Below are 10,804 nucleotides of genomic sequence, written 5' to 3'. Positions count from 1 at the left end.
CGAGTAGAAGATTCTGGTTTGTAAGAACAAGTTGGACCAAGGTTCTATCATTTTCTTTCATTGATAGTTGTTAACATAGCCAAAAATAAACTTTTTAGGAAGGAAAAAAACTCAATATTAAATAACATTAGATCTATGCTGAGTATATCATAATGTAAAAGGCAGAGTCACACAACTGGTCAAAGGACCAAATCCAAAAAATAAAATTGAGAGGGGGCTGACAGCTTCAATACAGCACCTTACCTCATACTCAGGGCATGACTAGGAGTCTAGGACTCTGGCCCTCCCATTTCTGTGAATATTAGAAAAATGTGAAAGCCTCTATTCTGTATCTGTTTGCCTTGATGTGCTCAAATTATCTAGCTTCCATAGTCGTAATGGTAATTGTGTTTCCTGTGTGACTTCTTCCTTCCCCGACTATTAAGGTATCAATGTCCATGGAACCTCTTTCTGTGAAGAAACCAGGCTCCTTTGGTTGAGGCAATGTTGCTCCCTCGTTGCCTAACATGAGAACCACTGATGACATTTCTGGTCTGTCATTGGGCATCTTTTGAACGCATAATAGACCCGCTTGAATGCATCTTAGCACCTCAAACTCAACATATGAGTACTCCAAGCATGGATCTATTAGTTCCAACCCCTTGTTTTCGTTCCACAGTAGCCATGCCTGGATTAATTGCAAATAATATGCCTTTAGTCATACACATGAAAAACTAGAGGTTCAAAATTAGCAAACAAACATAAGCAAGTGATACCTACATGTCCCAGAAGACTGTGATGGTGATCTGGATGATGAAACCCTCGGTTCTTTCTCCCACTTACTATCTCTAACAAAAGTACTCCAAAACTAAAGACATCGGATTTCACTGAAAACTTTCCATCAATTGCATACTCCGGAGACATATATCCACTGCATTTAATGAGCACAATTTTAGTTCTTGGTCATAATTGGAAATGAAAACATTCATGATGTATGTTGGTACAACTCACTATGTCCCAATTACACGTTTTGTTTTTGCTTCCGTTTGATTTTGTTGGAAGATTCTTGCTATACCAAAGTCAGATATTTTGGGATTCAGCTCATTGTCGAGTAAGATGTTGCTACTCTTAAGGTCCCTATGAATGATTCTTAACCTGGAGTCTTGGTGGAGGTAGAGAAGACCCCGTGCAATTCCCATGATAATTTCGAATCGCTTTTGCCAATTCAGCAACACCTTTCTATTCTGATCTGCACAGGTCATGCATCACATGAATTTTGGTTCAGTTTTCCTCCTCTGTAACATAAACAGAGCCGCATGGAACTCAATTTAATTTCATAAGTTGCACCGGAAAGTAGTAAAATAATTTAGGTTATGTGATTGATCCGAAAGATGAAGTATAGAATCTCTGACCAAAAATAAAGCAGTCCAAGCTTTTGTTGGGCATGTACTCATAGATTAGCATCCTTTCTTCTCCTTCAGTGCAGCAGCCCAAAAGTTTAACAAGATTCCTGTGTTGAAGATTGGCTATCATTGTAACTTCATTCTTAAACTCTTTAAGACCTTGCCCCGAATCTTTCGAGAGTCTCTTTACTGCCATTATTCCTTCTTGTGTTAGGTCGGCCTGAAAATTTAGTCTAAATATATTAGCTTAAATTTGTAGACAATAAGTTCAACTATCGTTCTCCTCTTACGTACCTTGTAAACTGGACCGAAACCTCCCTCTCCTAGTTTGTTTATGCAGGAGAAGTTATTAGTGGCTGTTGCAATTGTATGAAAATCAAACAGTGGCAACTCCATGTCCTCCTTACCTGCTCTTGGACCTATGAAATAAGAAAATAGGAAGGAAAATGACAATGATATAAAGCAATTTAAATGCATGAATTTAATTTGTAAAGTGCATATTGAAATTCAAAAACAATGTCTTTGTCAATGTATAAGATTTTCTCAAGCATATATAGGTTTGAGAAAATCTTATGCATAACATGAACATGAACATGCACTTACTATGTATAATTCTTTCAGGGAACAATATATTCAAGCCTCATTGTCAATGATATAACATTTCACCAAATATATTTAGCAAGTTGCATATGCATGCTTACCCCTTTTCTTTCTTCTGTTCTTCAGAATTATACACCAGCATGACAAACCTAGAATAAGAAGCACAGAAACTGCTGATATGACGGAGATAAGTACTACACTTTTCTCCTTCTGTCTGGTATCACCTAAAGATCATATAACATATAACATTTAGAAGTTAAAAATCATACGTTAATGTTCTGTTCTATGGTAAATGTCACACAGTACTTTCTTCTAGTCTTGTGTATTTCCACTTTGTTGCTATTTAAGCAGTTCTTCATGCATTTAGAGATGCCTAGATTGAAGCATAAACAAAGTTCATAAAACTTTGACCTTTTGAATTTCTCACTTTTTGGTCTTAGACCTTTATCAATTTAAGCCTTGCAACATACAATCTGATAGCAAGAAATCTATAGAATCGATAAAATGGGACTGCAGAACCTAGCTATTTCTACTGGATGTTCTAAAACCTTATGTACTGCATGTTAAGATTAAGAGCTTGACTCCACAAAATCAGGATCTAACATTGTTAAAGCAAAATATTCACTTACCTAGTTCTGAAGCTGGCATCCGAATATATAAATCTTGTTCACTAACTTCATCAACAAACTCTCGCAAATCAATCAGGTCGCCAAACCACATCAGACAGCCACTGCCACTGCCTCCACTACTAAGTCTACTAATATCTGAATTAGCATAAGCTACACAAGAACAATTCTTCAAGCACTCTGCCTCACATTCCTGGACGCTCATGGTCCCGTTCAACCAAATATCCAACAGGTCTGGCAGTTTCACATTTCGAGCTTTCAGAAACCCATCTCCCTTATGGCAATCCAGTGGTGTCTCTCTCTTGCACCCACTTGTCCTATTTTGCACCTCCCATTCTTGCTGTGATTTTGGAACAAACCCCTGCAAGCACTTGCAAATGGGTGTTTGGTTAATTTTGCAAATGCCATTTGCGCCACACTCCCCATAATTATCACACCGATCATCCTGTACTGTATACATAATAGCCCATTCAGTGCTTCCTTCATTCATCACTAGCCGCTGGACAATACCCGATTCAGTCAGCTTTAATCTTGTGATAATAGAATTGTCAGTAGTCGTATACATATAATACAACTCATTGGTATTAGACACATAAGTTGGTTTCAAAATTGGGTTGTTCGTAACAGCTAGACCAGTAAATCGAATTCCATTCCAAGGTCCACTTCGGAACTTCTTCGTTGATCCTTTGGCAAGAACAAGCTGAGGCAACACAAGATTACCAATCTTATAGGTATAATCTCCGACAGATGGGTCACTAGAATTTTTCCAAGAAGTCAAGAATTGGTTCGAGCCGGTTCTAAAGTTCAACCCTTGCCTCATGCCTGGTAACAGAGTGTCTGATGGGAAATCGAAACTTTGCCATATATAGCTTTCTGAATCTGTTGTTGTTGCCCTGTCTCTAACAATAAGATTTCCAGTGTCCAAAAGCTGTGCAACAGGATCTTCTTCTGCTACTGTGGAGAATCTGGAAGACCAAATAGTGTTGTTCATTTGGTCTAAAAGGACTAGACTGCCATTTTGGGACAATGTCAAGGCTGCTCCAGATGAATCTGAAAGTGGGTTTTCTCTGTTGGCAACCCATACAACAGTATCTGAAAAGTTCTTGTACCATATTCCTAAATACCAGGCTCTGGAGTTGCCGGCGGAGAAGAGTCCTAGTTCAAAGCTTTGGTCTGAAGAAACCAGAGTAGCAGAGCCGATGATGGGTTGTGATGGAGATATGGTATCAGCTGCTGTGCACAAAATCAACACTGAAAACTGCAAAATGGTAAAGAAGTTGAAAGCAAGGCCCTTCATCTGTGATCTTTGTAAAGAAATGGGAAATAAGTTGACAGGTTACCACTAAAAAGAAATGAGAAGAGACGGGTCTTTTGAACCTTCATGCAGCCGCCTTCTTCTTTTGGGTTTAAGACGTTGTATTAAATTAAATATCTTGCACAGTAAAATACATGCCAATTCATTATAGTTCAGTCTGACTTATTCCTGTGTAACAAATGAGAAATTAGGGAGTTATTATAACATTAATTAATTTAAGGATGTCCATAATTACAAAGCTTTTGATCATATTAAAACGGGTAGATTACAAATAACTACTCTCATTGTTTATATTAAGAGTTTTAATTTCTCAACATGCATCAATGTCTCATAATTGACCAAGGAAAATCAAGGAGATAGAATAAATATAACAAATACACATATATAATGAACACAAACTCTTTAAATTGGATTCAACTACTTGTATTAGAGTGGCTTTCATGCCTTATCAAGAAGAAAAATTCTACATTTAGCACTGCATATCATGTAGACGTGTTTTTGACCCTTAGATCTAACAGGTTCACCTTTTTACATATACAGTACACGAATTGTAAGATTTCTTGTTGACTTTCAATTAATCCATTTGAAGTTTGTACCCCATTTTATATAGACTACACTTTTGAATAGTTAGCGAATATATCTCTTAGAGACTTACACTTTTTCTAAACCAAGTACTCGTTTGACATTTTATCTGTATAAAAATTTATTTGAAAGTCTTTGCATATAGGGAATACTTTAATACATGAAATGTGTATTAATGTGTCGAATAGCATTAGCATTAGCCAGGTAGTATAGGAGTTCACAATTAGTTCATTCCAAACTAATTAGACAGAGCACAGAGAACAAAATTCTAATATTTCCATTTTTATGACGAATTGGATCCTCAACTTGAAAAGGGAGGACCAACAGAGCAATAGATGGGGCATAAAGTCTAAAACACAACACTGTCATTGTTACAATTGCTATATGTCTAGGAATGTGTCTGTATCAAACGTTTTTGCTCAATAACGGTTTTGTTAGTATCGATTTTATTAGAAGCACGTAGTCCTCTATCGGCCTTCCACCAATGTGGTGGTTATTTCATTTTCTGTATGATATTGTTCCCCTCCTGCCCTTGCATACATATCAGTGGAACATCTTTCCACAAAGAAAGCAGGTTGTTTAGGCCAAGGCAACCTTGCTCCCTCATTTTCCAACATAAAAACAACAGATGCCATTGCTGGCCTGTCTGCTGGGAATTTCTGAACACACAACAAACCCACTTGAATGGATCTTAGTACTTGAGATCCAATGCAGGAATCCTTCAAACATTTATCCATTAGGTCCAAGGCTTTCTCTTCATTCCATAGCAACCATGCCTAATTAAACAGTTGCAATTAATAGCATATGGCTTAGTCCTACTAAAGAGAAATGAGAGAAGAAACAGCACATTAATGCTATATTAATGCTCTTTCTACTTACATGTCCCAGAAGGTTATGGTGGTGATCTGGGTGAGAAAACCTCATGTTTCTTTTGCCATTTATTATCTCTAACAGAAGCACACCAAAGCTAAACACATCAGATTTTACAGAAAATGTTCCATCAATTGCATACTCTGGGGAGATATAGCCACTGCATCAATAAATCCATATATATAAGTTTATTTGACTAATAAATACCAATCTTCATCAGATGAAGATCCATATTTAGTGAACTTACTATGTTCCAACAACTCTCTTTGTTTTGGCTTCATTCTAATCACCTCAAAATATTCTTGCTAAGCCGAAGTCTGAAATTTTAGGATTCATGTTGCTGTCCAACAAAATATTGCTTGCTTTGAGATCCCTGTGAATGATTTGAAGCTTAGAATCTTGGTGAAATAGAGAAGGCCTCTTGCAATTCCCATAACAATGTTAAAGCGCTTCACCCATCCCAATAGTGAACTTCTTTTATCATCTGCACATTGATTTCATCCCTTGTAAATCATATTGCATGAGATGTTGAAGGAAATTTTTTTTCTCTTCTTTTTAAACCAACAAAAGATTGAACCTAGATGCATGAAGAGCTTTAAGCTGAATTGAAAAAATTCTAAATAACTAGATGCCAGAAGTCCCAAGAGGCTCAAACCAAAGATGAAAAAATCCAAGCTTTTGTTGGACATGTACTCATATATTAACATTCTTTCATCTCCTTGCATAAAGCAGCCAAAAAGTGAAACGAGATTCCAGTGTTGAAGTTTTGCAATCAAAACTAATTCATTCTTGAACTCTTCTAGACCCTGCACTGAGTACTTTGACAGCCTCTTTACTGCTATTTCTTGGCATGCTGAAAAGCTGCCCTAAAGGTGATTATATTGATCAAGCATTTTTATTATAATAGGGTGAGAAAGATGGACAGAAAAAACGTATACCTTCTTGTTTACTATACATAAGAAAATGTTACCTTGTAAACTGGGCCAAAGCCACCTTCTCCAATCAGATTTTCATTAGAGAAATTGCTAGTAGTAGTAACAATGGTTGCCAAATCAAATAAAGGTAATTATGTGTCTTCCTTCTTGCTTTTGTGGCCTATCAAATAAATGGGATTATTGCTTTTTCAGGAAGTATTTATAAAGGAAATCCTACTGTCATTCTTACAACTTCTGTTAGTTCTGATAGGTTCATAATTGTTCATGTTAATGCATGTTATTTATCTCTTTTCTTGGTTAGTTCTTGGCGTTTCTTTATGTTGTTTTTGTGTTTTGTAGGTTTAAGCATGCAAAGAGTGGAAATTAAGCATCTAGAAGTGAATTTTGAGCCGAAAAGAAGGTTTTCCTATTCCAAGCATTTAAAAGATAATCAACATAATACTTTAAGATGGCATACTTGAACTTTGTGTCCTTTTGATGCTTATTAATATAGACAGGTTAATTTTTATTATTTGATGTGGAAGAACTAAACCAGAATCCAGAAGAATGTCATCACATGCATCATCATTATTGTTATTGCTTTGAATAAACCATTAACAAAAACCAAGTAACACAAAGTCTAGCCATGGGGACCTACTAAGATCGATCTTCCTCAATGTATGTCAACTATAATAAAAAAAAAGGCGCATAATCAAGAGAAATTAATCTCACAAATTGTTAAAGAAGATTTAGTTGACCAAAGAAAGTCACTTCTAATTACTTAGAAGATTCACCAAACAGACTGAATATTACAAGTAAAGCAAAAAAAAAAAATCTAGGAAGATAATTGTAGGTGTGCAAATGTTCTCATATTATCTAGCTTCCACAGTTGTAATGGTAATTGTGTCTCCGGTATGGCTTCTTCCTTCCCCTGCTATTAAGGTATCAATGCCCATGGAACCTCTTTCTGTGAAGAAACCAGGCTCCTTTGGTTGAGGCAATGTTGATCCCTCGTTGCCTAACATGAGAACCACTGATGACATTTCTGGTCTGTCATTGGGCATCTTTTGAACACATAATAGACCCACTTGAATGCATCTTAGCACCGCAAACTCAACATATGAGTACTCCAAGCATGGATCTATTAGTTCCAAACCCTTGTTTTCATTCCACAGTAGCCATGCCTGCATTAATTGCAAATAATATGCCTTTAGTCATACACATGAAAAACTAGAGGTTCAAAATTAGCAAACACACATAAGCAACTGATACCTACATGTCCCAGAAGACTGTGATGGTGATCTGGATGATGAAACCCTCGGTTCTTGCTCCCACTTACTATCTCTAACAAAAGCACTCCAAAACTAAAGACATCGGATTTCACTGAAAACTTCCCATCAATTGCATACTCAGGAGACATATATCCACTGCATTTAATGAGCACAATTTTAGTTCTTGGTCATAAATGGAAATGAAAACATTCATAATGTATGTTGGTACAACTCACTATGTCCCAATTACACGTTTTGTTTTTGCTTCCATTTGATTTTGTTGGAAGATTCTTGCTATTCCAAAGTCAGATATTTTGGGGTTCAGCTCATCGTCGAGTAAGATGTTGCTACTCTTAAGGTCCCTATGAATGATTCTTAACCTGGAGTCTTGGTGGAGGTAGAGAAGACCCCGTGCAATTCCCATGATAATTTCGAATCGCTTTTGCCAATTCAGCAACACCTTTCTATTCTGATCTGCACAGGTCATGCATCACATGAATTTTGGTTCAGTTTTCCTCCTCTGTGACATAACAGAGCCGCATGGGACTCTATTTAATTGCATAAGTTGCACCAGAAAGTAGTAAAATAATTTGGTTATGTAATTGATCCGAAAGATGAAGTATAGAATCTCTGACCAAAAATAAAGCAGTCCAAGCTTTTGTTGGGCATGTACTCATAGATTAGCATCCTTTCTTCTCCTTCAATGCAGCAGCCCAAAAGTTTAACAAGATTCCTGTGTTGAAGATTGGCTATCATTGTAACTTCATTCTTAAACTCTTTCACTCCTTGCCCTGAATCTTTCGAGAGTCTCTTTACTGCTATTAGTCCTTCTTGTGTTAGGTTGGCCTGAAAATATAGTCTAAATATATTAGCTTAAAAATTTGTAGATAATAAGTTCAACTATCGCCCTTTTCTTATGTACCTTGTAAACTGGACCGAAACCTCCCTCTCCTAGTTTGTTTTTGCAGGAGAAGTTATTGGTGGCTGTAGCAATTGTATGAAAATCAAACAGTGGCAACTCCATGTCCTCCTTACCTGCTCTTGAACCTATGAAATAAGAAAACAGGAAGGAAAATGAGAATGATATAAAAGCAATTTAAATGCATGAATTTAATATGTAAAGTGCATATTGAAATTCAAAATAAATGTCTTTGTCAATGCATAAGATTTTCTCAAGCATATATAGGTTTGAGAAAATCTTATGCATAACATGAACATGAACACGAACTTACTAAGTATAATTCTTTCAGGGAACAATATATTCAAGCCTCATTGTCAGTGATATAACATTTCACCAAATATATTTAGCAAGTTGCATATGCATGCTTACCCCTTTTCTTTCTTCTGTTCTTCAGAATTATACACCAGCATGACAAACTGAGAAAAAGAAGCACAGAAACTGCTGATATGACAGAGATAAGTACTACTCTTTTCTCCTTCTGTCTGGTATCACCTAAAGATCATATAACATATAACATTTAGATGTTAAAAATCATACATTAATGTTCTGTTCTATAGTAAATGTCACACAGTACTTTGTTCTAGTCTTGTGTATTTCCACTTTGTTGCTATTTAAGCAATTCTTCATGCATTTAGGGATGCCTAGATTGAAGCATAAGCAAAGTTCATAAAACTTTGACCTTTTGAATTTCTCACTTGTTGGTCTTAGACCTTTTCAATTTAAGCCTTGCAGCATACAATCTGATAGCAAGAAATCTATAGGATCGATAAAATGGGACTGCAGAACCTAGCTATTTCTACTGGATGGTCTAAAACCTTATGTACTGCATGTTAAGTATTAAGAACTTGACTCCACAAAATCAGGATCTAACATTATTAAAGCAAAATATTCACTTACCTAGTTCTGAAGCTGGCATCCTAATATATATATCTTGTTCACTAACTTCTTCAACAAACTCTCGCATATCAATCAGGTCGCCAAACCAAATCAGACAGCCACTCTCTGAATTAGCATAAGCTACACAAGAACAATTCTTCAAGCACTCTGCCTCACATCCCTTGACGCTCATGGTCTCGTTCACCCAAAAATCCAACAGGTCTGGCAGTTTCACATTTCGAGCTTTCAGAAACCCTTCTCCCTTATGGCAATCCAGTGGTGTCTCTCTCTTGCACCCACTTGTCCTATTTTGCACCTCCCATTCTTGCTGTGATCTTGGAACAAACCCCTGCAAGCACTCGCAAATGGGTGTTTGGTTAATTTTGCAAATGCCATTTGCGCCACACTCCCCATAATTATCACACCGATCTTTCGGTAAAGTATACACAATATCCCATTCAGTGCTTCCTTCATTCATCACTAGCCGCTGGATCATACCCGATTCATTCAGCTTTAATCTTGTGATAATAGAATTGTCAGTAGTCGTATACATATAATACAACTCATTGGTATTAGACACAAAAGTTGGTTTCAAAATTGGGTTGTTCGAAGGTAGACCAGTAAATCGAATTCCATTCCAAGGTCCACTTCGGAACTTTTTCGTTGATCCTTTGGCAAGAACAAACAAAGGCAACACAAGATTATCCATCTTATAGGTATAATCTCCGACAGATGGGTCACTAATATTTTTCCAAGAAGTCAAGAATTGGTTCGGGCCGGTTCTGAAGTTCAACCCCAGCCTCATACCTGGTAACAGAGTGTCTGATGGGAAATCGAAACTTTGCCATATATAGCTTTCTGAATCTGCTGTTGTTGCCCTGTCTCTGACAATAAGATTTCCAGTGTCCAAAAGCTGTGCGACAGGATCTTCTTCTGCGACTCTGGAAGAAATGGATGACCAAATAGTGTTATTCATTTGGTCTGAAAGGATCAGGCTGCCATTTTTGGATAATGTCAAGGCTCCATTTGAATCTGAAAGTGGGTTTTCTCTGTTGGCAACCCATACAACAGTATTTGAAAAGTTCTTGTACCATACTCCCAAATACCAGGCTCTGGAATTGCCGGTGGAGAAGAGTCCCAATTCAAAGCTTTGGCTGGAAGAAACCAAGGTACCAAAGTCAATGATGGGTTGTGATGGAGATATGGTATCAGCTGCTGTGCACAAATTCAAGACTGAAAAATGGAGTAGAGAGGTAAAGAAGATGAAAGAAAGGCCCTTCATCTGTGAACTTTGTGAAGAAATGGGAATTAAGTTGACAACTTACCATTAAAAAGAAATGAGAAGGAGACGGCTCTTCTGAACCTTTGCAGCAATCAGTCATACAGCCGCCTTTTCATTCTTCGTCT

General features: G+C 37.0%; 2 protein-coding genes and 1 pseudogene across 4 annotated transcripts; all 3 read right to left on the bottom strand.

Annotated features, from left to right (window-relative positions):
* Nucleotides 1–167: 167 nt before the first annotated feature.
* Nucleotides 168–3,911, bottom strand: LOC147298139 (G-type lectin S-receptor-like serine/threonine-protein kinase At4g27290). The gene is made up of 7 exons (XM_086237551.1): nucleotides 2,612–3,911; nucleotides 2,084–2,206; nucleotides 1,677–1,801; nucleotides 1,392–1,602; nucleotides 991–1,228; nucleotides 760–910; nucleotides 168–667 (listed from the first exon to the last, which is right to left on the bottom strand). Exons 1-7 carry the CDS (start codon nucleotides 3,903–3,905, stop codon nucleotides 356–358), a joined length of 2,454 nt encoding a protein of 817 aa, XP_086093677.1. The 5' UTR covers nucleotides 3,906–3,911; the 3' UTR covers nucleotides 168–355.
* Nucleotides 3,912–4,972: 1,061 nt separating this feature from the next.
* On the bottom strand, nucleotides 4,973–6,441 carry LOC147298138 (G-type lectin S-receptor-like serine/threonine-protein kinase At4g03230; annotated as a pseudogene).
* A 405-nt stretch (nucleotides 6,442–6,846) lies between these two features.
* LOC147298137 (G-type lectin S-receptor-like serine/threonine-protein kinase At4g27290) lies at nucleotides 6,847–10,793 on the bottom strand. Of its 3 annotated transcripts, XM_086237515.1 has the most exons (8): nucleotides 10,723–10,793; nucleotides 9,419–10,630; nucleotides 8,891–9,013; nucleotides 8,483–8,607; nucleotides 8,196–8,406; nucleotides 7,797–8,034; nucleotides 7,566–7,716; nucleotides 6,847–7,473 (listed from the first exon to the last, which is right to left on the bottom strand). In XM_086237515.1, the coding sequence occupies exons 2-8, from the start codon at nucleotides 10,371–10,373 to the stop codon at nucleotides 7,162–7,164; spliced, it is 2,115 nt and encodes a 704-aa protein (XP_086093641.1). In that variant the 5' UTR covers nucleotides 10,374–10,630; nucleotides 10,723–10,793; the 3' UTR covers nucleotides 6,847–7,161. The 3 variants fall into 3 exon arrangements, with proteins under 3 accessions (XP_086093641.1, XP_086093624.1, XP_086093632.1); XM_086237498.1 differs by lacking the exon at nucleotides 10,723–10,793 and having other exon boundaries at nucleotides 9,419–10,714; XM_086237506.1 differs by lacking the exon at nucleotides 10,723–10,793 and having other exon boundaries at nucleotides 7,941–8,034; nucleotides 9,419–10,714.
* Nucleotides 10,794–10,804: the final 11 nt, after the last annotated feature.

Source organism: Dryas octopetala, chromosome 1 (genome assembly GCF_963921425.1).
Source record: "Dryas octopetala chromosome 1, drDryOcto1.1, whole genome shotgun sequence".
NCBI lineage: Eukaryota > Viridiplantae > Streptophyta > Magnoliopsida > Rosales > Rosaceae > Dryas > Dryas octopetala.
This window is presented reverse-complemented; position numbering and strand designations above follow the sequence as displayed.